Source organism: Salvia hispanica, chromosome 1 (genome assembly GCF_029641045.1).
Source record: "Salvia hispanica isolate PSC_SH4W2 chromosome 1, Shi_PSC_v1, whole genome shotgun sequence".
Taxonomy (NCBI): domain Eukaryota; kingdom Viridiplantae; phylum Streptophyta; class Magnoliopsida; order Lamiales; family Lamiaceae; genus Salvia; species Salvia hispanica.
In genome coordinates, this window is record NC_142692.1 from 63,689,274 (window position 1) to 63,715,405 (window position 26,132).

The window sequence follows — 26,132 nt, forward strand, 5'->3', positions numbered from 1 at the left end:
CAAAAATTAAATAGGGTTGGATTGGATTTGGTCAAGTTTGACCCCATGCAAAGGGCCGGCCGGCCAGTCTATATTGGTTTGAAAATTTACTGATTTGAATTTTATCACTACAATAAATAATTAAAATGTGGAGTAACAATATGTAATAAAATATTTATAACACGTTTGCCCTTCTCATAACTTATTTATTAATTTTATTTTTACATATCATGTACTCCTACTATTAAACTAAAAGTTTATAATCTTTTAGATGCATATCATTTATCTTAACAGAAATTATAATATATAGGAAAAAATCTGTGCTGAATGCTAAAAATGAAGAAAATAGAAAATTTAAAGACCCCATCTCATTTATTAAAACTATGTCTATTGCCATGAGTATTCAATTTGAAATCATAATTATTTTCACAAAGTTCTAACTTTGACCTTCCAATCAATTTTATTTACAAAGTCAGCTTTATAAGGAGTAATAGATTAAAACAATTTTATTAATTTACAATTATTGTAGTAACTTTTAGAGGTTGCAATTACATTAATAGATTCTTTTTTATATTTAAAACATTCTCAAATATTTCTCACATGGCATCACTGCTGTATTCTACATAAAGTGGATGAGTGTGTTATGTTTCAGTATACAAAACACGAAAATTCATTGCACATGTTAAATGTTACTCGAGCAACAAAAATTGGAGGTACCATAGGTCCATAGTTACAACAAAAAAGGGTCAACATGTCAAATGACACTTTTAGATAATAAAAATTAAACGCGAACCTACAATTTAAACAAACTATAAAAGATAGTCGTTTTTTTTATATTGGCACCCAATATCACAAAAAAATTCAAAATTTTATTTTTTTTTTACGAATTTGAACTTGGCATATAATATCGCGAAGTTAAATAGTTGAATTTTTCCCACCAGTGACAAAATCCGGCTACATTTCATTTGTTATTACTTCACATAAAAATGATAGTGATGTGATGACAAAGTCCCTAAAAGTCAGATATGGTTATCCGTAACATTTTAATGTAGCCGGCATTTGTCGTCGGTGGAAAAAATTCAACAATAATTTAAATTCATGATATTATATGTTAAGTTCAAAGTTCGTTGAAAAAAAAAAAAATTTTAAAAATTTTATAATATTAGGCGCCAATATCTTTTTTGTTCCGTGAAGCGGGTAAAATAGGGAGAAACTTCACAATTAACCCCCCAAAAAGTTGAGAAGTGGGACAAAGAACGTGAGTGTATAAGCATGAATTCTCTTGAAGAATAATGGGGAAACACAATAAACATGTGTAACCAAAATCCTGGTCCATGCAGATTTTCATGAAAGATATCATCTAACATCTATTGACTGATTATTACTCTTTGATTTATATATGTATCAAACCCAACACACCAAAACTCTCAGCTATGTACACCACCATTCCCATATCCATCATGCTATGCAGCCATCCCACATAATCTATATCTGTATATATATTTCGTTGATCGATTCTGTCGAAGAAGAATACACATCATGGTCGGGTTGATCAGAGATTAAGAGACCAATCATAATCCTGGTAGGCTATGTTGACAGACCCCCCATCACTAATGAGATGCGTCAACAGACCTGCCTTACTTGCATCCAAGTAGTTGATGATCCAATTCGGGAGTTGTTTCTCTTGACAGAAATCAGCACTGTACCTGTGATGCTAAAAAATTGAGACGTTGTCGTATGATTATAATGCACAGACTTGTATACTTTAGTTATATCACTCACCACTTGATAATACGGGGGAGGTAGACTCTCCTCTTGGCTAAGTCTACCTGCACGCCGTCCTCCCTCTCGAAATACTCCCTTGCAGCCTTCTTCAGTTCAGATTCGATGCCCTCGCATCTGAAGAACCTGATCCGTGGGCTTCCTCTCGTTGCATTCCACATCCCGAAATGGATCAGTTCATTGACTTTGCCAAAACTTAACTGCAGAAACAGTGTCATTCTCGGATAGTTAGTCAAGCATTTCATAGTTTGACAAATAGATGATGAGTTACATTACCTCCAGGCGCTTGTCGCCATTGCTAAAGGGCTTTATCAACGAGAATGGTGGTCTCCGGTTGCTCCTCAGTATGCCGTTTCTGATTGAATTCAAAGAGTATGGGTGGCCCCCGATTACATACATGAAATCGGAAAAGAAGGGCCTCCGATCAATCATTCCTCCAGGGTGACCTATTCTGATAACAGCATGAATGGCCATACTGTTGTGCAGATTCAAAAAGAATGCCAGCTTCTCATCATGGGAAAGAGTAAGGAGGTCTATTCTCTGTAGATCTTCCACCACATTTACATATCTGCATTCCAGAATAATATTCAAATTCTATTTACTGAAGCAACAAGCTCAAGGTTCAGAACCATTAATACCTCCTGAACTCTTCACTGTTGCTGATCCCAAGGTAGTCCAGTTTAAGTCGATCATCAGAGGCGTAGGACTCGACTATGGCTGACATTATGCAGGTGAGCCTTCGGCTCACTGCAGCCGCGTTCTTGGGCTCAGAATCATTTACCACCCCTCTGAAGTTGTAGCATTTTGGTATGAACGGCTCATGCTCTAGGAATCGATAGAAGTGATTTCCATCCTCGAATTCATCATCACTGCATCAACATATCAATTTTACATTCACTGTTCACGGGCTCTATATTTGCAGTATCTTTTTCCAAATTCATGAAAATGGCTCTTACCCGAAGACATGATGAATGAAATGCCTTCTCGCAAGCTGCTTCCCTATCTCAACGGCCTGAGGAAGTATTTAGGTGTTAACAAAGAAATATGGAGTATTTCAGTTGGAGAATATATATTAAAGCTAGTCAGTCTACCAGAAATTCAGAATGCACTTTGCAGCAAAAGTATGTGAGCAGTTCCTACACCTTTTCTGTAATACCTAAATTAGTTTCCATATTTAATTTCAGGACAAGTTTGCTACATCTTCTACCGGGCATGTATTTTGGAGTTATATGATAAAAATGATTTATTTATCTTCTCTATCAAATTGTCCCTAACTAACAATAGTATTTTTGAATATTTGCAATAAAAATGATACTCCATTAAGCTCTGTCCCGACTCCTGAGTCATAATCACAGGAAAATTACAGACTCATGCATGTGTGACAAAGTTATGAATTTTCAAGCAAAAAGATATTGGAAATGATGTAAAAAAAGAGCATGCAGGCACTACAGTAGAATCCAACGAGTCATTCTCTGAACCATTCACTTTTCGAAATAGCTAGGGGCGTGTGAAATAAACACATGAAATTAATACTTAATCCAAAAGTCAACTTACCCTACTGCTATAATTAAAGAGGGAAAAATCTTCTACTACTATAAAATAACTATTGCCACATCACACAATTATGAAGCCTCTCCAACTTTAAATCGACGCCTATCTTGCCAAAATTATCGGCATTAACGAAGATGCGAATATGGAATTGAACGCCATAACCGACCAACATAATTCAATTGTAATGACCATTATATCGAAAGTTGACATGCAAAACACCACCTACCAAGTAAGAACTAAAAGCATTAGCAATGGAAGGCTCTCCCGTAGGACCCTTCTTTTTTTATTATTTCCACATTATCAATTTTTGAGAGGGCCTATCTTCCCACAATGAAAGGGCCCTCTCATTTCCACATCATTATTTATTTTGTTTTAAATTTGTAGCACTTATATTTTTAATATGTTAACAAATTAAATAAATTTAAATACAAAAAAATATTAATACGCAAATTGTAGTTGTATTGCAAGATTGGAAAATAGAATACAACTAGATGGGGAAAAAAATTCAAAAAAATAAATGGAAATAGATATATATATATATATATAAAATAAGAAAAAATTCAAAAAAAAAATGAGAGTGCCTTCGATCGGCCCTTCCTCCACAATGGAGGGCCGATAGAAAAGCCTTCTCATCGGCATAGGCCGATATATCGGCCATTTGGGGGAGAGGGGTGGGGGGCGATCGACGGCCCCTCCGCTGCTATGGTGGTGCGATGAGGGCCGATGGGGAACGCCTCCATCAGCCCTCCATTGCTAATACTCTAATTATCAATATGCAAATATTTATCAACGAATTTTATGAAGTCGGAAATCAATTTAAAGCATTAAACAATCGGCTCAAGAAAGCATATCCTAACACTCTGTTGAAGTCAATATAACAAATAAATTAGTGCAGTCATTTATCATAATCCTCGTTCTAAGGAGCTAAAGAAACCTTATGGACTAAAAACATTAAAAAATAATGAACCCCTAATTAGTACACTAGACGTAAAAAAATCAACCGTGCGTGCACTATTTTTTTTATAAATTTTTTATATTCTTTAACAAAACGAGTAAGAATAGGTAAAGAGTGTAATCATTGATCCCCTTGTGTCCTTAATTATTAGCGAGATCACCCACATTAAACAGTTCTATAAGTTACTTTCAACAATCCATATCCATCCAGTAAACTACTCTCAGCGGTCTGGGTATTCATATACGAAAGATCACCAAAAACAATATTTTCATCAAAAAATTACTAATTTATTAACACCCTGTCTTATTTTCAGCGTATTAGAAGTTATTAGAAGTTATTATACTACTCCTATTTTTCAGTTTATGCCTACTAGAAGTAATTTAATATGTCGTGGTCGTCACTAAGATTATAAAAAATTTAGGGGAAAATTGTATAATCGAAAAGGTAGCCCATGTTGTACTACCAATAAACAACACACGAATTTGTTTCAGAATTATTCAAAACAAAGCACATGAGCGATTTATTTGCACCGGTTTTGATGCATCGATAAAGGTCGGTAAAAACAAATTGATCAGTTTATAAGTGTATGCATATTCACGAAAATATTATGATGAAATCCACAGATTTCCCTAAAAATAGAAATCAAAACAGCAACAGATGTAACCAATGTTTGGAATTTGAATCGTAAAATTAATTAAGTAATAAATAAGAGGGAGAAAGTACCTTTTTCCGGCCGCAATCCAATTGGTGGATGAGCTCTTCCACGAGCTCCGCGCCGGAGAAGCAATTCTTCACGAATTTCATCTTCGTTATGCGATCCTGGATCGGCACTCTCTGCCGCACTACCTTCACAATCTCCGCCATCTCATCCATCGCCGCCACCTCGCCTTCCTCATCGAATCCGTACACCGGCGGCGCCGGCGCGTCATCGGGGCACTTCGTCGCCAGAATCTCCTCCAATTTAGCCTCCAGCATCCCGCCGTTCCGAAGCGAGTTCAGCGCCGCCAGTCCTCCGATCAACTTCTCGTTGAAGAACAACTGCGGCACAGAGTCTCCGCCGGTCCTCTCTCTCAACTCCTTCTCCCTCCCCGGGTACACGTCGATATTGATCTCCACGTAACTCAGATCCCTCTCCCGCAGAAACGACCGCACGGCGGTGCAGTCACGGCAATTCGACCTCGAGAAGAAGCTGATTCTCCCGCTCAGCTCCTTCGTCCCCTGCTTCAGCGTCTTCACCACCTTAAATCCGACCAGATCGAATTCCTTCACCAGAAGACCTTCTTCTTCTTCGCCGTTTCCGTCCTTCGTCAGCGATGATATGCGCTTCAGCGCCTCCGATACGCTGCTGCTCTTCTCCCGGAAGAATTTTCCGATGGCGGAGGCCGGCGAATCGAACTTTTCCGGAAAAGAGAGAGACTTCTTCAGCAGCCCCGGCGGCGCATCCGGCTTCGGAAGCAGCGAGTGCGGCCGGATGATCGTTCCGTTCCGGTGAGAATCCGATAAATTCGCATTGATTGCGTCGGCTTGGGGCGCATCAAATTCGATTTGGATGTTTTGATTGGGGAAATCAAGGGCAATTGGTAGAGGATTTTCCATAGTGAATGAGGTGTGAAAAATGGAGTAGAAATGGAAGAGGGAGAAAGCGGAGTGGCGGTTATGTTGGTGGGAGAGCACTATATTTATACTCCACATTTCATTGTCAATTCAATTTCTCTCTGATTAACATTTCATTTTTTTTTGTTTGTTTCAAATGTTGTTTTATTTTTTATTTACGTATTAATATTGAATGTGTAAAATCATGTGTAATAATGTCAATATATTGGATGATTAGATAAGGGTTCAAATTTCAAACCCCTACTCCCTAATTAAAATGATTAAATAGTTTAATTGAAAATGTTCGAATATTATTTTAGCTAACCTAAAATTATGTCTTCATAACAATTATGGGAGCACGAGCGCAATTAAGTCTCATTAGTTTATACTTTATGGTATGGATACGAGGCTGCAGAATAATTAATAGTATGTGCATATATATATAGAAAAAATAAAAACAATATTTTTTCAATGACCAGTATTGGTTCAACTTCTAATGAAAGGCTTGAAATCAATTTGACAATGTTAAAGAAACCTTCAAATGCAATCTCGTAATAAATTGGAATCTGGAAATTATATATTGACGATATTCTGTATAATCATATTTTTAGAATAAATGGATGCGATTGTTTGTACCAAAAGTGTTCGATTATAACATAAATATTTGAGCTATATTGAGATAATTCAGTAAGAAGTTTGATTGACATAATTATCTAACATCACTAAGAAACAAAAAAAATCATAAAAAAAAAGTAGTAGTATTATTAATACTACCAAAAATGGGAAACGCTGATAAACGATTCGCATTAAATTTATTCGCAGGTAATAGTATATCACAAATTACATTTTCTCAATTTTCAAAAGCTGTCTTTTAATTTATTTATTTCACGATTTCATCCAAAAATAGAGAAAATTCATCAACCGTGTTCATATACCTTTGAGCTCATTAAATAGGTAGGTTACTTTGCTCTTGTACATTAAAGTAGAAATTATATTTCAATTCTAACCTCAATATAATTGAGAGATGATAATGAAACGAAAAAGGAGAGGTCAAATGAAAGGATGAGTGAGTAAAATGGAATCGGAGAGTCAAATGAAAGGATGAAACTGAAAGATGTGATGAGTTAGCTTTTTACAAATAGAAATTACTACTAACATTTAATTTGATACCAAAACAAAAGAAAAATGGCAAAACCCATTTAATTCGTCACAATCCCATTCGAACCCTATGTACTTCAAATCGAGTATAAATACATATTTTCAAAATATATAAAATGTTCACATAATTGTAAATTTTAGAATTTAATACTTCTATATAATCTTTATTCCCGTATTACATTTTAAGTTCTTAAACTTTGTCTGTTACATATTTGCATTCCCCAAAATTTTAAATTAGCACCATACTTTTGTAAAATTTGATATAATTTGTATATTTTATTGTGGTCTAAAAATTGGGAGATTTTAGGCTTGTCAATGCAACCCTTTATGATAGATAATCTCATTCCTATCTAAGTCGTGAATAATAATTTATTTATGTAAGAAAGTGGGTAAATTCTAAGAGCATCCTCGTCCGTGCTCTTAAATAAGAGCATAGAGGTGGGCCTAGACCCACTGTTACTCTTTGTCCTTAGGCAAGAGCACAACACTCACATCCATGTTCTTCCACAAGGACAAGCTCAAGGATCCCACCATTCTATTATTCAATTCAAATACTTCAATTACTAAAAACATTTCTACAATATAAAAATATATTAAAATATAAAAAATACATAATTAAATCCTAAAAAATATAAATTACATAATTAAAATCCTAAAAAATAAAAGGGATAACTGCTCCAAAAAGCATGAACTTTCCAAAAAGTTTGGTATTTCCCACCAACTTAAAATGTTGCACCAAAAATCACGAACTTTGCAAACGTGCTCCGATTTCCCAAGTCGGGTTTTCCGGCTAAGTAGAGTGCTGACGTGTGTATATGTCTGACGTGGATGGTGATGTGTGCAATGACATGGAATAAATAAAAAATAATTTTTTTAAAAAAAATTCTTCTAACATAACCCTCCTTTCACCCACCCCCAAATTGGAATTGGAAGATGTAAAAACGACTAAGACAAAAATCAGGAAAACCCTAACATCAAAAATTAAACTTCAACCTTCTGAATCTTATCTTCTGCTCAGCGGCGGCGACCTCGACTGTGACGGCAACCGCGACGGCGACGGCGACGGCGACCGCAACCTCCGATGGCGCCGCCAACTCCGTAAGTTATGCATTTCGTTTTAAATTCGTTGCTCAATTGTACTCAGATTGCTCGATTCAGTTTTCTCAATTTGAATTGTATGAATCTGGAAGTTGATTCACCGGTTTTTTGTTTACTTTAGTTTCTTCTTTGTTTCCACTTTACTGTTTGTTTACTAAATATGTGTTTGCATCGTATGAATCTGGAAGTATGACTTTTGAGAGGCATTTTTGTTTACTTTAGTTTCTTCTTTGTTTCCACTTTCAAATCTTAGTTTCGAATAGAACCCTAAATCGAATTCAAATATGAATTCGACAATGTCTTTCCAAAAAACTAACCTCGTTTTCAGTTGATGTTGAAATCGCGACGGGATGGCCGAGAACAAGGTCGAATCGCGACGGGATGGACGGGATGGACGGAGAAACTTCTCCGCGATGAGAGTGAAATCGTGAAATCGCAGGAAGGGAGTGAATTCCTAATTTTTAATTTAGTTCAATAAACATAAATAAAACGTTGTCGTTTTAAATGTTATATTAACGATTTGCCAGGTCATACCGGAGTTGTGCCACGTTGGATAAATTTTTGGCAGAAAACTACAGGGTCGGGTCGGATGGGAAATTTGCACAACCCGGCAAAGTTCGTGATTTTTGGTGCAACATTTTAAGTTGGTGGGAAATACCAAACTTTTTTGGAAAGTTCATGCTTTTTGGAGCAGTTATCCCAAAATAAAAATACATAATTAAAATCCCAGAAAATAAAAAAATACATAATTAAAATCCAACAAATTAAAAATTACATAACTAAAGACTAAAAAATACTCACGTGGAAGACTAGTCCTCTATCCTCAATGTTCTTCGGAGACCCCGTATCATTGTCACATGTGTTGCAAGTTGGTCGAGAGTCATGTTAGACTTATCGGTCGCATTGAGTTGACCCAAGAGGGCCCACACGAGTTGGCTGTCGCCTTCTTCTTTCCTTGCGGCCGACGGGAACTGCTCGGGCCAGCGTCGGGGCTACCCAAGTTAGTTCTGGCAAACTGGGTAGCCACTTCATCGGAGGCGCCGTTGGATAGGGTTACCGACCTCGACCGTTTGCTGAAGGAGCTGGAGGAGGATGCAACTATGTCACCCCTATACTTCTCATGATGGCGCGCATCCTGCCAACAGCTGAGGTACTTGAACGGTTTCAAGTTCAAGGATTGGTAGGTCGCCAAGGCGGCACTAATGATGTCGAGCTCGCTTTTGCCGCTCCTCGCCGACCGCTCTTCTTGGAGGTAATACCCCTGGAACTTACCGATTGCGTCGTTGGCTCTGTAGATGGAATTGCGCACCATACTATCATTGTGATGGATGGTCCCCCCCCCTCCCGGCCGGTTTTCATTGTACATACGAGTGACGCGCCAACAAAACGTTTCCCCGCTTTGGTTCGTGCCAACGTCCGGATCTTTGGAGACTGCCAAGTAGGCTTTGAATAACTGGATCATCTCATCCGGAGTGTACGAGGTGCGGGTACCACGAGTAGAAAGAGTAGGAGTAGGAGTAGAGTAGGAGTAAGAGTAGAGGTGGCGCTCCCTCCAGATCTGGGTTTGGGTGCCCACCCGTATCGTCCATCGGGGGCATCTTGGTCGTCCACCGGGTAAGGCCGGTAGCCACCCGGAACTTGAGAACCTTGGGTTTGAGGAGGAGCCGAAAATTGCGTTTTCGAACTAGAAAATGGTTGTGAGCCGAACCATTCGTGGTTCTAACCGCGGGAGTCGGAGGGGTGATCGCTAGAGCCGGACATTGTGTAGTGTGGTGGGAAATTAGATGAGAGAATAGATGAAAATAGATGAAAATTGATGAGAGAATTTAGATGATAGAATAGATGAGAATTGTGTAGTGTGGTGGGAATTTTTTTGTGTTGAAGTGGGGGTATTTACAGATGAAAATGTGAATTTTGGGGAAAAAAAATGAAAAATAAATTAAAAGTGTGTAGAAAACGGATATAATTTATTGGGAAGTGGGAAAATATTTTTTTTATTTAAAAACAATTTTTTTTAATTAATTTTAATTTTTTAAAAAAGAAAAAGAAAAATCAAATTTGCCAACGGTAAGGCTGCTCAGCGGCACGGACGTGCGCTTATTTAAGAGCAGCGCCGAACGGCGGTGGGTCGTGCCGTTGGCACGGACGGACACGCCCCCGCTGCGGATGCTCTAAACCCTAAGGAACCGGGTAAGAGATCCTTAGTGATGGTGAGATCACTATTTTACCCTCAATGCAAATTCGTTGGACTCTTTTGTTCAATTAAAATATACTAGAACAAAATATAATATGACAAAAAAATATTTCTTCTTACAATAGGGAAATAATATTATATTCATAAGCATGCTTTTAGTACCAACCCCGATAATACTCGATATCCAATTTTACTGGATATTTAGAATATAAACTGAATACTTGATTATTGTTTAGGATTTATATAAGGGAAAATTGTCTGTAAAGTCATCAACTTTTAAAATAGTCTGTGTAGGAAATCTATTGGCTCATATCGGATGAGAAATTTACGCAACTCGGTAATGTTCATGACTTTTCATCCAACATTTAAAATTCACGGAAAAACCAAACTATATTGAAAGTTCATGACTTTACATGCAATTTGCACTTTGTATCATAATATCTTTCTCGTCATTAGTTAATCTATTTCCTACCCTCCTTTCATTCTTTGAGTATTCGTAATGCCGCCACCTACACAAAAGGAGATTGAGAGACATGGTTGCGCAAGGAGTGGTGAAAGTCCGATTGTGAGTCTGTTTTACGTAATTAAGGAATAAATAAAGGAATTCTAGATCTTTTTCAGCTTGTAATATAAGATACTCGCAACGGTCAACCCGACGGGGTGTTGCCCGTTCCGTTGGGAGGGGACAACATCAGATTGTCGTTGTAGGTCACTCGTTCCAATGGGCCCCTCACTTTGATGGTAGAGCCCGATTTTTTGGGACGATGCACCAGGGGTACGTGGCGCCATCTGGGCGCACAATGATGGCCACTAGCCACCCCCCCGAAACTATCTCACTCATTTTTTTCTCTAAAAATATTCATTTGAATTCTCAATACAAGTATGACTAATCCAGAGGAAATCACTCTATTGATTGCGTAAGCGGAGCGAGAACTAAAGCATTACCAATAATATTACAACAATCTTGCCGCAAACAAAGTAACAACATTGTAATTTTAGGATTTCAATTATGAAATTTCGATTTTATTAATGAAATGTCATTTTTATAATTTAAATACAAAAATGAAGTGTTGAGACTATGAATAGTGAAGAGAAATAACGGTTCGGGATAATGTTGCATATATTACTCCCTCTGTCACACTCTAAGTGAACCATATTTTTTTTGGGATGTACCATCTAAATGACACATTTCTAAAAGTGGAAACATTATTCTTTGTACCTTTTCTTCAATATTACTTTATTCTCTCTATTAACTTACAAAACAACATTACATAAAATTATGTGCTAGAATAGAAATGCCATACTTAGAGTGAGACGGAGGAAGTATATATCTCTTAAGTAAAGGGTGAAAACATCCTACACGATCCACGAAAAAGAAAGTGAAACTGAAATATTTTGAAAATAGTTTAAGAGCAAGGTTGTTATTTCATTGCATAAGAACCAATATTCACTCATGATATCATACATATACTCTTGATTCAAACTATCTAGAACCATTTACTAATCTATTTAGACTTTTCATAACTTTTTATGCAACATTTTGAAATTTACTGGAAAAATTTACACGATCTGATAAAATTCATAACTTTTTATGCAACATTTAAAATTTACGGAAATAATTAAACTATTTTGAAAGTTCATGAATTTACAGGCTGCCCTTAATTAAATTATGTAAATTTCCACAACATGCATGTATTATTTAGAAGTTGAAACATACACACATGCAATTATTCAATATACATATAGAGAGAAGTGTTATGCTGGGCAACAAATATGAGCGCCTCATTTGCGCGACACACACGTGTCAGCAACATCAACATTTTTTTATTTAATTTATTCTTTTCATTTATGCTTCACTTCGTCTTCTTCAGAAATATAAGAACCCATATACTGAAAAATTAAGTATATAGAGTTACAAATTCTTTCACTTCTCTTCGTACTCTTATGTAACTTCCCCAGTTTTCATTGTCGCAAAAATCTTTTAATTTATCTTTATTTTTTTCTAATTTTGAAAATCTTGTTTATATTGGTTCGTCTCCCATCTGCAAAGTCTGCAACTTCAGTTTTAAGCATAACATATGCAGTATAAAGAAACAATTCAATAAGTTCAAAAGATAATCGATTTTAATTTTAACCTATGAATTCCGAAAGGCCAAAAGAATTAAACAAATGCATTGCAACTCTAATGATCTAAAAAATGTAAATGTCGAGCTTTAATTCGCCGCTATTCTTTTGAAACACCACAAAAAATTGCTTCATTACATTAATTTTTCTCACTATAAATTGCTCACAAAAATATATAAAAAGAAGGTGTGTTACACTGATCCACAATAAATCTTTCCCAGAAAAACTCAGAACAATACAACCCTAATTGATACTCACCCAAAATGAGTGAATCGGACAAATTGTTTTATAGATCCTAACAAGCAAAAATATTTACAGAGTTGGGTTTCTCTTTCCAACAGAAAAGATAATATTAGAGAGAGAAATAGCTTTAGCGTGAGGAAGAGGATAAAAAAAAATATAAAAAGTTGCTAATGTCACTGACACGTGTGTGTCGCCCAAATAAGGCACTCATATTTGTTGCTCAGCAGAACACTTCTCTACATATAGATTTAGAGTAAAAGTCAAAATTGGTCCTGAACATATGATCATTTTACGTTTTTGGTCCTAAACATTATTTTTTGGATTATTTGGTCCTGAACCTATGGAAATTTGATGATTTTAGTCCTGAACTAACTGTTCCGTTAAAAAACTAACGATCAATAGGCTTAATCCTGATTTTGACCAAATTAGTCTTTTAATTTTAATTTTTTACTCCCTAATTAATTCCCTAATTTTTTTAACAAATTTTCATTTAAAATTAGAAATAAATAATTGTTTAGGGTTGTCTTTTTCTTTAGATTAGAACATAGAAGGCGTTTCCTCGACGCCGGAGTTATTTTCCTCTCCGGTTCGGCCTTCTCGTCGCGCGAGGACGACGGCGACAGAGAAGACGGCGTCTTCTTTTCCTTCGCCGCCGAGAACGGAATCGCCGACCAAAACCTCTCCTTGCTGTGCGCTCGTCCGATTCAGAAGATCCTTCAGGAATATCCACTTCTTCGAGCAAGATGGCGTCGTCTCGCCGGATACACCTTCTACATCTTCATTTCCTCTCTCCTCCTCTGCCGCGCCACTGATCGAAACGGGGCGGCGACATGGATCTGGCTCGCTGATTCGCGAGCTTCGCGCTGCGGAGCCTCGGATCTCTGCCTCTGGGGCTCGATGCATTGGCGAGATCCAACGACGGCGGAGGAAAACCATCCTGCGACGTGGCTAGGTGCGAGGACAGTTTCATCGGTCGGATCTGACCGTTGAAGAAGAGCTCGTCGGCCGAGGTCATGGAGGTGAGTCCGCCGTATCCGTTGGGGAAAAACCTGGAGGAGAACACGAACTCGAAGGATCCACAATCAGAGGAAAGGAAGACTGTTTCGTAATCAGCCGAGGAGGGAGATTTGGATCTGGTGTTGCCGTGTTGGTGAGAATGAAATGATTTGGATCTGGTATTGGTGAGAATGATTACGAGAAGGAACACAGTCTCGTAATCCTATTTGGATCTGGTGGCGGAGCTGGAGCTGGAGCGGCGACGGCGGAGATTGGTTGTGTTTTAGTATAAATTTGTTTTATGTAAAATAATTAGAGAATTAATTTGGGAGTTAAAATCAGAATTAAAAGTTTAATTTGGTCAAAATCGAGATTAAACCTGTTGACCGTTAATTTTTAACGGAAATGTTGATGGAGGACCAAAATGATCAAATTTCCATATGTTCAGGACCACAAAATCCAAAAGATAATGTTTAGGACTAAAAACATAAAATGGTCATATGTTCAAGACCAATTTTGGCTTTTACACTATAGATTTATCAAATTTAGTTCGTTATCATGATGTTGTACACGCGCGCAGCCGTACGATACCAGCAGGGGCAGAACTACGTGGAATGGACTAGGGGCTTCAGCCCCTACTAAATTCATTTTTAGACATTTTTCCTATTATAAAATTTAAAATTTTAATCATATTTTATATATACAAATATATAAAAGACCTTATTTATAATCAAATTGCCTAAAAATATATTTTTAAATAATATTTTCAAAACTTATCCCCTATCAATTAATATTCAATTATGCGTCCGCCCTAGGATACCATTGTCTCGTGCATCATGCATGCATGTCGGGAGATGTACTTGACTGTTGGAGGGGGCGATTTCTGGCACGGCTTCAATTAGTATGGTGATGAGTGCCGTAAGCCACTCGTTTGTCATTCTTGGTTGTCTTGAAGACGATGTCGACGCTCTTGATCTTCCCCCTGACATCCTTAAGGAAAAGATTATTTATAGTACGTAAATATAGCTGTGGCACTGAGAAGGAGAGAAAGATGAAGAAGAAGATATGGAGTGAGTTGTTAGATGAGATAAGAAAATGTTATGCAATGAGGGGGGTTATATAGTGGGTTGGGGGTGGTGTGGGGGGGGGGTGGGGGGAGAGAACCGCATTATTAAAATCTCGTGCAAATAAATTGGTAATCTTGAATGGGATGGAGATTGATTATCTAAATTATTATACGATTGTTGATATACTACGTAATTGCATAAGTGACATATACTTGTACGATTGTTGATATGTGTAATTGCATTAGTGATTTAATTCAAAATTGACCTAATTGACGATTGATTATTTACTTTTCATAGTATGTTTACTAATATAAGCGACTAATATTTGTAATTGCATTAGTGATTTAATTCAAATTGACCTAATTGACGATTGATTATCAAATTATCAATTACTAATATAAGCAATTGAGTTGATCCCATAATTATCTCTCACATAATGCGAATTAATGATGTAACACTCTGACTTTTTCTGACTTTGTCAGTTCCTTTCAAAAGTTCTCATAACCAATTTTCAATAAACTTCCCAAATTTCATCCATGACAGAGGAGATATTGTTATCATATTCAAAGAAAAACAAATCATGACAAAGAAATACTGAGACAATCGAGAGCTAGAGAGTCTCCCTCAATCTCATGGTTTCGATGATGAAATTAGGGCTGACCCGGCTTCGGCGGCTCGAGAGATGACCACGGTAGTGCTGGTTACACGGCGGAGAACATCCGTGCGGAAAAGCACAAAAACTTGGTCGACCTACTTGGTCTCAAATTAGAATTGGTGCATAGTTTTTTAGTTCCAATTATGTCTAGTAGTACTTGGTTTGTATAATTTTGATTATGTAATATTTTGCCTAAGAACAAATGTATCACTGACTTGAGGGAATAGATTTTAAGAAATGTAAAGGAAAGTGGGAGGAAAAGTTAATTGAATGTGGACCATACTTTAATAAATATATAGAAGGTGAGTGAAATGAGTAAATGGAATGTGAAGTTTAAAAAAAAATAGTAAGAGGAAAATTGAACAATTATTGGTAGACATCCAAAAATGACAATATGATATAATTATGATAGAAGAATGGAGTATTTTTTTTATTATGTAAAATTCAGAATTGTGATCATTTATTTAATCTCCAAGATATTGCAATATACCCTTGGTAATTAAAAAAAAACCCATTAATCCTTATTTATTAAAATCTTTTCATGACGTTTTAAAAGTCGGGGATGGGCAGATAAAAATTTGGTTGTTTCTCTCATCCTATTGAGATTTGAGACACGGATCGTAGTTGACCAAATAAAAAATCAATTAAAAGTGAAATCGATATAGTCATAATATTTGGCTTCATTGGTACACCGTTACTTAAAATCATAGCAGTTTCGACTATTTTTTAATTGATTCCTGTCAAAATAAGCAATCACCATTGGAAAAGAATAGTTAGCCCACAATTTCTTTCCAAATGATATCCAAAAATGGGCATGACCATGTGGCATGAAAATAGATGACTCGGTAAATTAATAATCCAAATTTCAATTAATAACTTGCGATCGTGGGAAATTTTAGAATACATTAAATTAAAATTTATGCATAATAACATTTCTTTTACCTATCTTATGGACTTATTTTCGTTTATTGGTTGCACATTCATGAATTATGTGAATTTTCGATTTTTCCATAATCTTTAAAATTATTGTTTGAATACATAAATTTTAATTTTGGGGTCAAATTGGCATGAAAACAACAAATATACAAACCCATCTACAAAACAAAAGAATGGGTTTAAGCAAAATCTTTATCGATTTAAATGGAGCCAAAAATCAAATGTTCTCTTGTACAAATCACAAATGAATAGACCAGTAATATAGATGGCATTATCTAACAAATAATAATAAGTAGCCCATCCATAGGTCGATAGCATTAGGAACATGAGTATCAACAAGTTTACAAAATATATTGAATGACCCACCTCTGACCACTCTTATTTTTGCAACAAACATATATGCAGAAAGGAGATAGAGAGCAAAGATATATATAGTAACGATGCTCTCCAATTAATTCTTGATGCTTCAGTTTTAACTTGTTATGAGAAATGATATTAATACTATAAAATAATTACAAAAAGAAAATGTTAAATTCAGAGTTAATATATCCAGCTATGACTTCCTCTACATCAAACAAGCCATTCTTTACCAAATATGATAATACTTGAAACTTGAAACACTTTTTTATCTCTTTTGATAAATGCGTATGAAACAAATGGAAATAAATAGTTTTAATTTTCAATTTTGATAATTCACTTAAATGAACTTTTCACATGTGATCACTAATAAATGATTACTAAATTAAAGTAATTAATTAAGGGAATGGCAAGAAACTTAATAAGAGTTTGAGTATATGCAGAAATTTTCTAAGTTTGAATTTGTTCATTTGAAATATGGGTTCTTCTACTTCATTTTTATTTAATACTATTAATTTCTTTTCCACTCTTTTTTATACTACGAGCTATTCTTTTACCAAATCTGAGTTCCTCTACATAATACTAGTGTTACAACTCACACACCCACAGTCACGCACGCTAGATGACTCGAACTTTGGGCATATTGATTGGATGGGAAGCGTCTTATCAACCAACTGACTAACCTTTTGGTGTCCAATTCCATTATACCAGTTATTTATTGACATTGATAGACTTATGAATTTATGTAACAAATTAGGACTTCGGACTTACTTTTGGGCATTAGTAACGTTTAAGATACTTGGAATTTGCGAATAGGTAATATATGGTCGCGAAAATATTGTTGGCTTTTCCAATGCCTCCCCCATTCACGATTGATGTTTTCTACAAAACTTTTGAGCAAAATAACCCTTCCTTTTTATCACGTTGTATTCAGGCCAATGAATCCACACCTTCAGGTTGGATGACATCCCTAGTAGTACATATTGACACATTGCCATGTTTAAGAAATGGAAACTGGTATGCAAGTGTATATTAAACCAATATAGGCACTTGATCTATAGACTAAATCTAGTTCCGCAAACATCATAAAAAAAATACTAGTCATTAGGATTTAAGAGATAAACATGTCGAGCTGACTATATGCAAAGAATGCACTTTGATTTTGTTAACATATGAACGTAATATGTATGCAACTCGTCAGAGTCAAAGAGTGATCACTAATCTAGTAATTAGAGCAATTAATTAAGGAGTGGCAAGAGTTTGCTTTAATTGTGTTTTGATAATAATAGAAGTTTTTTTGTTTTATTTGTGATTGAGTTATTGACATGTTTACCCCTACTTAAATTCCATTTCAATGCAGGATAAAGTATTCATTGGTAATTTTAACTTCATTGCATGATGATGCAACAATGCCAAATTACTCTTCATCCCGGCTCTCTTTCACACGCATGCATATATAGTAAATATATACTATATACAGCCTTAAGCTTGTACTAGACATTGCAACTTGGGATCCTAGCTGAAGGTCTCTCTCTTTTCTCTCGCTCTCTCTACCTCTCAACAAATACACACACACTCACTCACACTCTCTCTCTCTTTCAGGTTGTATCCACCTCATCGTCGAAGGCTCGAAGCAGCAGAGGTTTCCATTCTTTGGTTTCGACGTATTTTCAGACACACTCTCTTCCCCTCCCCTGCCTCTCAGACGCGCACACACACACACATTGTTTGATTTCAGGTTGTATCCAACCTCACACGAATTGAGATTACTGTTTGATTTCAGGTTGTATCCCCACCTCACACAATCGTCGAAGCAGGTTTTGCTCTCTTCCCCCTCCCCTGCCTCTCTCTCTCAGACACACACAAACATTGTTTAATTTCAACGTATTTTCGCCATAGATTTAGGAGAGAATGTTATTCCTCTAAGGCAATATCCATATTTCACACTTGGTCAAACATATTCGTAAGTTCATTAAGAGTGACACCTCTTATTTTTACGGTCCCCTTTCCTTGTTTGGGTATCCGCTGAGTTACGTTGGTCAGGGACGGATCTATATGCCCCACCTAAAAAAAAGTTCATGTATGCTAATTTTAATAGTTAATTTTAACTTTTTTTAAAATAACCTCAATTTTAATGTATTAAAATATCTTTATGTATATTTTTTCCCCACCCATGTAGAATTTATTGTGGGTTGATGTGTAATGTTTCTGGTTCTACATTAGGGTGAATGAGGTTAATAGCATTAGGCTCCAGCTGATTATTTGGTTGATAGTTATGCACTGATCTTTTTGGCTTTCTCTATAACAAATTACTTCTGCTGAATTACTCTTAGATTTTGCTATGTTTGTAGGTGCTTATGCATAGTCTTTAATACTTTCTGTTGTTCTTATTATTTTGATAATCAATGTTTATTTCTTTGATGTTCCCAATATTTGTAAGCTGTTTTCGGTTTAAGCTTAGTTAAAACAATTTTTATGTTTGTTTTAGATTTAGTTTAAGTCTTGATTTATAATCTCATTGTTGCGGTCAATAGGATTAGTTTAGATAGTTGTTGTTAAAGCATTTTCTAGATTAAGGCAATTGCGAGTCCTTTAGAATATGATTTAGTTTAGTGTTTAATTAATCTCATGAATATTTTTGTTAACCTTTTTAAATTTCTCAGTCTACTAAGGAATTTCTAGTAAATGTTATTTCCATTATGATCTAGTTTAATATACTCAATTTTGTTAATGTATTTCAATGTTTAGGTCCATGCTCAATTTATTTTTATTGTTTGATAATTGTTTACTAGGAATGATTATATTTGGATGATTCTTTCAATATTTGACTGCACACGAATTATTTGTGATAGGCGAATCAGTGACTGGTGTCTTCGCTACTGGACCGAGGGATGGTTTTCACTGCAGGGACATCAGTGGCAGTGACTCTTATACTGTCTTTGTTCCTTATCATAAGCCATCTAGCAACGTTCACTAGGCCAAAGGTTTGTCACTCAAATAAATTTTACATAGCCGCATATATGTTTAGTTATTAGTTTGATTGATGAATAGTTTGCATGTTTTTCTTTTATTTCAGGAGCAGAAGTTCTTGATCGCGGTGATTCTGATAGTTCCAGTTTTTGCTCTGCAAACGGTAAATTTTTCTAGATTTTATTTATTTAATCAAGATGGTCGTAAATCTTTGTATAGATCCTAATACTATAAATACATATGTATGTGGCTTGTTTATTTTTCAAGTAGCCATGATGTTTGAGGATGTGTTATGCTTAGGAATAAATTTTGGTTCTTAAAGAGGGATGTGTGAAGGCATGAATCATTGATAAGCTTCTGTTTTGAGACATTTTTGCATTCTGGTTGAAGAGCATATGATTTTGTTTTAAGAATAAACTAATGATTGGAATAACTTGTTAAATTGAAGAGGGATGTTTACATGTGTTTGGACTCGTGAGTCGATTGATGAGCTTTTTATTTGAGAGATTATTGGGTAATGATTGGAAAAACTTAGCAAATAAGTAGAGACAGATATTTTAAAAGTTTGTTCAAGATAATTTTGGTGTTGTGGGTATTTTTCCTAGATTTAATTTATCTAATCAAGATGGCCATAAATTTTTTATTATAAAATTGATGTCATTACATTTTGATAAACAGTTCATATCAATGTTGGAAAAAGACGCCACGTTTTATTGTGAGGCGGTCCACATTTGCTACCCACCTTTTGTTGCATTCTGCTTTTTCAATTATCTCGTGTCTTGCCTAGGTACGTTCCTATTGCTTTTTTTCATTTTTCGTGCACCCTCCATCGATAGCCACCCATCCTCTTCTTTTCATTTTTCGTGCTTGTAGGTGGGTATACAAGTACCATGGCATATTTTAGAGTGCAGACCCCATCTAGTGAACTAAATCTGGTTGAAAGACGAGGTTGTGTTGTTCAGCAGCATGAGATTCCATGGAAGTGGTTTTGCAGTGAATGGAGACTGGACGACCAATTTTATGGAAAAGTGAACATTGGCATCCGCAATCTAATGATTTTGCAGATATTATCTACATTGCTTGCACACTTCTTACAGACAATGGATTTATATGTGGCAGACATATTTAATTTCTCGACTCCGTAAGTTTTTCTTTCCCGGCTTAACATTTTTGTGATAAGTTTTTCTTGTGACTAACTTCAAATTTTTGCTTGCAGTTATCCATTTTTGAGACTTGGACAGGCCTTCATCACATACTTGGCCTTCTATCACCTTCGTCTGTTTTATGAAGTTACCCTGCAACAATTGCAACATGTTAGACCAATGTTTCTGATATTGAACACGATAAGGTACCTCACATTTCAAGAAATTTTCATTGGTGTTCTTTTCTAGCTTAAAGCTTTTCACAGGTTTGATTCTGTGAAAGGAAACACACATTGGTGTTTGCTATGTATAGAGGTAGGTGTGTGCCAACTTGCAAAGTTTTAGTATCCTCGTTTTGTGATATCCTTATTCTAATATCTTGTTATAATTTCTTATTAAGATGGCAATTGCATCTGGGTTTGTTCTCTATGCGTTTCCAGCCACGCCTTACAGACGTGGACTGAGAACACATGGAGAGAGAGCTGCATCTACAGCTGTGCCGGCACCAGAGCCAGAGACAGCCATAGGGCTTCCACAACCAGGGCTAGAACAGCCTCTTCTTGAGCCTCCACAACCAGGGATAGAGCAGCCTCTTCCTGAAGTTCCACGACCAGGTCCAGAGACGACAACAGACCTTATGTGAGGAAGATTAAAATTTTCAGTCAGAGACCAAGAACCCTCCTACCAAAGATGATTTTTATCATAGAATGACTGAGTATGTGAGTATGTTGATAAAATAGAGTTATATATTGTGAGTATGTATGTTTTTTGTTAGACCACTTGGAGGTTCAAATTTAGAGTAAACTTTGTCATGGAATGACTACGTTAGTACTATTGACAAAATTGAGGATGTTCTGCTTTTATTTTATTCTTAAGGTAATGTTTATTCTGTGTAAGGTAATGTCTAATGTTTACAGCATATACGCCGGCTGATTCATAGTTTCTCCCTACCGCAAACTGTAATAATCAGCCGATAAAGGAAATAATTTACGAAATTGAGCTACGGAATTGAAAGACAGAGATGAGAAAAACCTGCGGCTGACACAGATCTGCTGTTTGAAGTAGGGGAATCGATGCGAAGTTCAAATAAAATAGTGATTGATGAGAGAGAAGAAGATGAAGTGTGGACTATAGCTACTGCAGATTCTTAAAAGAAAAGTGAGAATGATGATAAAATTGTTGCCGCCTTTTTTTTTATACCTTGTTTGGTAGTGGTACTAGTGTTCTATCCCCTGTCCCTTAAATATTGTCACAGTTTGACCGGGCATGAGTTTTTAAAAAAAGAGTGAGCTATATAAACGGTACCTGATCTTTCACTTTCGCACATAAATGGTATCTGTTTTTTGTTTTATATCGTTTTTGGTACCCATTAATCACATTTTAGTACTTGATGCAATTTTCACCCCAAAATACCCTCTAAACAAATTCATTTATCTGTTTATGTCATAAAGGGTATTTTGGGCATTGACAAAACTAAACCAAAAGTGATATTATAATACCTTCTCTCATTCTTCTCACTCTTTATACTATTATTATTAATTATTATTATTATTATTATTATTATTATTATTATTTTGATGTTATAAATTAATAATAAATTTATTTTTTAATATATCATTTAAATTTATTTAATCATAATTATAGTTATAATTATATTTAATTATTATAATAATATTATTGTTATAATAGTAAAAACTAGTAGTAATTAATAAATAATAATTATTATTTTATATTAAATTAATAACTATTCAATAGAGTCGTAATCAAAATCTAAAATTGTGAATTGTATTCATATGGTAAAGAGTTGAATATTTTTAATTAGGTGTTTTAACCCTAAAATAAGTATAAATAATTTAATTAAAAATATTCAATTAATTTAATTAGGTGTTTTGTTATTGATTTATATTATGAATGCAATTAGATGTATATAAAAAACACTATAAAGAAAGCTATAAAGAAAGGAGAAAAAGAAGAAAAAAAAAAGATGAAACATTAACTAAGGAAAAAAGAGAAAGAAGAAAGGAAGATAAAATATTAAAAAGAAAGAAGAATAAACTAAAAAAGAAAAAAAGAAATAAGAAAGGAAGACAAAAAAAATCACATATTTGGTTCTATTTAATTGAAATTTCCAAAAATATCCTCCATAACAAAAAAAATCACATGTTTGGTACTTAGGGTTATTTTTGTCATGAGGTACCAAAAATGATATAAAATAAAGATCAAGTACCATTTATGTGCGAAAGTGAAAGATCAGGTACCATTTATGTAGTTCACTCTTAAAAAAAAGAAATTGGGTTGAGAAGGTTGGTAGTATGTGAGTCCTACTTTTAAAGTACTAGTGTTAGCCCACGCGTCATGCGCGACACAAAATATTTTTGTATTATTAATTAGATATTGTGAATAAGTAAAATAAAATAAAAATAACATCGCTACATAATATTAAAAAATAAAATGTAATACATTATAGTCACAATATGGAGTAGATAATTATAAATCTAAAATTAAATAAGTTTTAAATTAAATCAATATGAAATATTTGTTAATTACAACACTTATATAGGTCTTTACAACAAAGAAAATTGTCATCCTTAACACATACACACTTTAGTATTAAAATACTACTCTCTCCGTCCCGGTTAAGATGACACATTGCTTAGCCGGCACGGGGTTTTAGGAATTATTGGTTAAAGTGTTTAATTGGAGAGAGAAAAGTTGGGTGTAAGTATTAAAGTAGAGAGATAAAGAAAGATGAATATTTTAATAGGAGTGAGAAAAAGTGGTTGAGTGTATTAATTGGAGAGAGAAAATTTCTAAAAAAGGAAATGTGTCATCTTAGTTGGGATAAACTAAAAAGGAAAACGTGTCATCTTAAGCGGGACGGAGGGAGTATCAATTAATATAAATATTTAATATACCGCTAAAATCGATGAATACTCAATCTCTAAACACTAGCAGAGTCAACATAACCAAGTTTAAAAATCAAAACTAAATTCAGACTAAAAAATTCACTAAATTCATATAAAAATAAAAACTAAACTGATTCTGTTCAGGCGGTGATATTCATCAATATATAATAAACAGAGTATAGCCATAAGAACATAATAAAAAAACAAATTAAAACGAATTTGAACAGCAATCAGTAGGTACATAAACGAATCAAAATGAATTTGAATATCAATATTCACCGATGCAACTGTAATACAGATATGTGATTGCAAGTTCAGAGAAATGCAATTCAGATATGCAATTGCAAGTTCAAAGAAATGCAATTCGTAATACATTACGAGGCAATCTGGAATTAGAAAAACATGCTACACCTAAAATGAATCAAATAAACAAATAAAAATAAATAATAATCATAAATCAAATTCAGATCAACAAAGTTGGATAAAAACATGAAATTTATAGATTATCAAACAACCATGAATTCAATAAACATGCAATAATCGATGAATTTGCAAATTATCAAATAATCACTAATAAAAAGCATGAAGTTTACATATTCTAGGGCTTAGGGCTGATAATCGATTCACCCATATTCGAACGAATTTGTGGTGTGATTGCAGAGAATTGCTGATTGGAGAGAATTGCAGAGAAATTTCTTATTGCAGATGAATTAAACTGATTGTGTGATTGAATAGCTCGAATTAAGATGAATACAAACAGAATTGTGATGGATATTGCAGAATCGAGAATAAAAAATTGAGAATGGTTGTGTGATTTGCTGAATCTAGCGTGAAATTGGGTGGAGAATTGTTTGGAAAGTGGCGTGAAATTGGGTGGAGATTTCCATTGCTAAATTAGAAAAAGAAATTTCCTAATTTTCCCTTCATCATTTTAATTTGATTAAACAAAAATAAAATGAACTGCCACATGGCAACTCAGCAACCGTCCGATTTTCAGATCCTAGGGCCCCTATTGGTGGTATGGTGTTATATTAAAAGGTGTTGTCATTTAAACACATCCATATATATATATATATATATATATATATATATATATATAAAAGATTGTGATCAATTGAGATTTTTTATGCTAATTGAGAAATGAGATGCAATATCAGCCACTCATTTTTATTAAATGAGTGGTCCAGATTTTTCCACATGGAAAATGTCTTTAGATTAATTAATTATGAAAGGGCAGAATGGTAATATCATGGTTAATTTTTTTCAATAAATATTTTTTTTATTTTTATTTTTAATTTTTTATTAATTTTTTTAAAAATTTTAAAAATTATTTTTAAAATTTTTTATAATTTTTATTTTTCAACTACATATACAATTCATGTCAACTACACACATATAATGTCAACTATGTGCACAATCCATGTCAACCACACACACAGTTCATGTCAACTACACACATATAATGTCAACTATGTATACAATCTATGTCAACTACATATACAATTCATGTTAACTATACAATATATTGTCAACTACATGTACAATTCATGTCATATAGTATTTATTGAATAAAGTTGTTGACATTTGATGTGTAGTTGACATGAATTGTATATGTAGTTGAAAAAAAAAAATTAAAAAAATAAAAAATAATAAAAAAACGAAAAAAAATTAAAAAAATTATAAAAAAATTTAAAAAAATTAATTTTTTTTAAAAAAAAATTTAAAAAAATTAAATAAATAAAAATAAATAAATAAATAAATAAAAATAATAAAATTACAATTATGCCCCTTTGTTAACATAAACTACATGCTGTTGACATTTCACAAATATTCTGGATGAGTGGCTGAGATTGCATCTCAATTCTCAATTATGTTGATAAATCTCAACCTAACAAGAACCTATATATATATAAGAGAGAGAGAGAGTTGATCTGCTGCACACCCATTGTGAGCGACTTATATGGGCGACAGCTGACGTGGAGTTACATTTTTATTCTTTTACTTATAATATTTTTCCCACTGTTTTCAATTTTCATCGCCATCTTCCCCTTCCCCTTCCCTATCTCTCTTAACAATTTATTTCCCTTCCCTATTTCTCCTACCTATTTCCCTCATTAATCTGTAAATTTTAGTTTTATTGGGTCTTTCACAAAATCATTTTCTCAATCTCTATTACTCCACTTTCGATGACAGAATTTGCTTTATCCATAGCTGGTTACGGTGACTATGAAATTTTCTCTGCAATTTAAAAAAAAAATTAAAATCCCTCTTGCATAATTGAAATATTTGCTAAAGCTGTTTGACTTTCACAAAATTTGAGAAAGCATTCGCAACAGAAACTCATTTGGTGAGAAAAAATATGTGCAGAAATCCATTGATGATGTGCGAAATTACTAATTCTACAACAATCGTAAGAATAGTTTGAT

The 26,132-nt window shown here is 34.5% G+C and overlaps 1 protein-coding gene, 1 long non-coding RNA gene and 1 pseudogene across 3 annotated transcripts; 1 reads left to right on the top strand and 2 right to left on the bottom strand.

Moving 5' to 3' along the window:
* Positions 1-1,224: 1,224 nt before the first annotated feature.
* Positions 1,225-5,922, bottom strand: LOC125219777 (uncharacterized). The gene is made up of 6 exons (XM_089056618.1): positions 4,991-5,922; positions 2,718-2,773; positions 2,400-2,630; positions 2,038-2,329; positions 1,762-1,961; positions 1,225-1,685 (listed from the first exon to the last, which is right to left on the bottom strand). Exons 1-6 carry the CDS (start codon positions 5,861-5,863, stop codon positions 1,532-1,534), a joined length of 1,806 nt encoding a protein of 601 aa, XP_088912744.1. The 5' UTR covers positions 5,864-5,922; the 3' UTR covers positions 1,225-1,531.
* A 7,213-nt stretch (positions 5,923-13,135) lies between these two features.
* Positions 13,136-14,662, bottom strand: LOC148934360 (uncharacterized; annotated as a pseudogene).
* Positions 14,663-20,499: 5,837 nt separating this feature from the next.
* Positions 20,500-21,665, top strand: LOC125217971 (uncharacterized). Of its 2 annotated transcripts, none has more exons than XR_016130750.1 (3): positions 20,500-20,799; positions 20,875-21,115; positions 21,201-21,665. It is a non-coding gene; the product is annotated as an uncharacterized LOC125217971 (long non-coding RNA). The 2 variants fall into 2 exon arrangements; XR_016130748.1 differs by having other exon boundaries at positions 20,875-21,006.
* Positions 21,666-26,132: the final 4,467 nt, after the last annotated feature.

Excerpts from the sequence above, each read along its gene's own strand:
- LOC125219777 (XM_089056618.1), bottom strand. The coding sequence starts at position 5,863 with ATGGAAAATCCTCTACCAATTGCCCTTGATTTCCCCAATCAAAACATC. Across the intron at positions 2,330-2,399 it reads AACAGTGAAGAGTTCAGGAG|ATATGTAAATGTGGTGGAAG; the intron begins GTATTAATGGTT and ends TCTGGAATGCAG. Across the intron at positions 1,962-2,037 it reads ATGGCGACAAGCGCCTGGAG|TTAAGTTTTGGCAAAGTCAA; the intron begins GTAATGTAACTC and ends CTGTTTCTGCAG.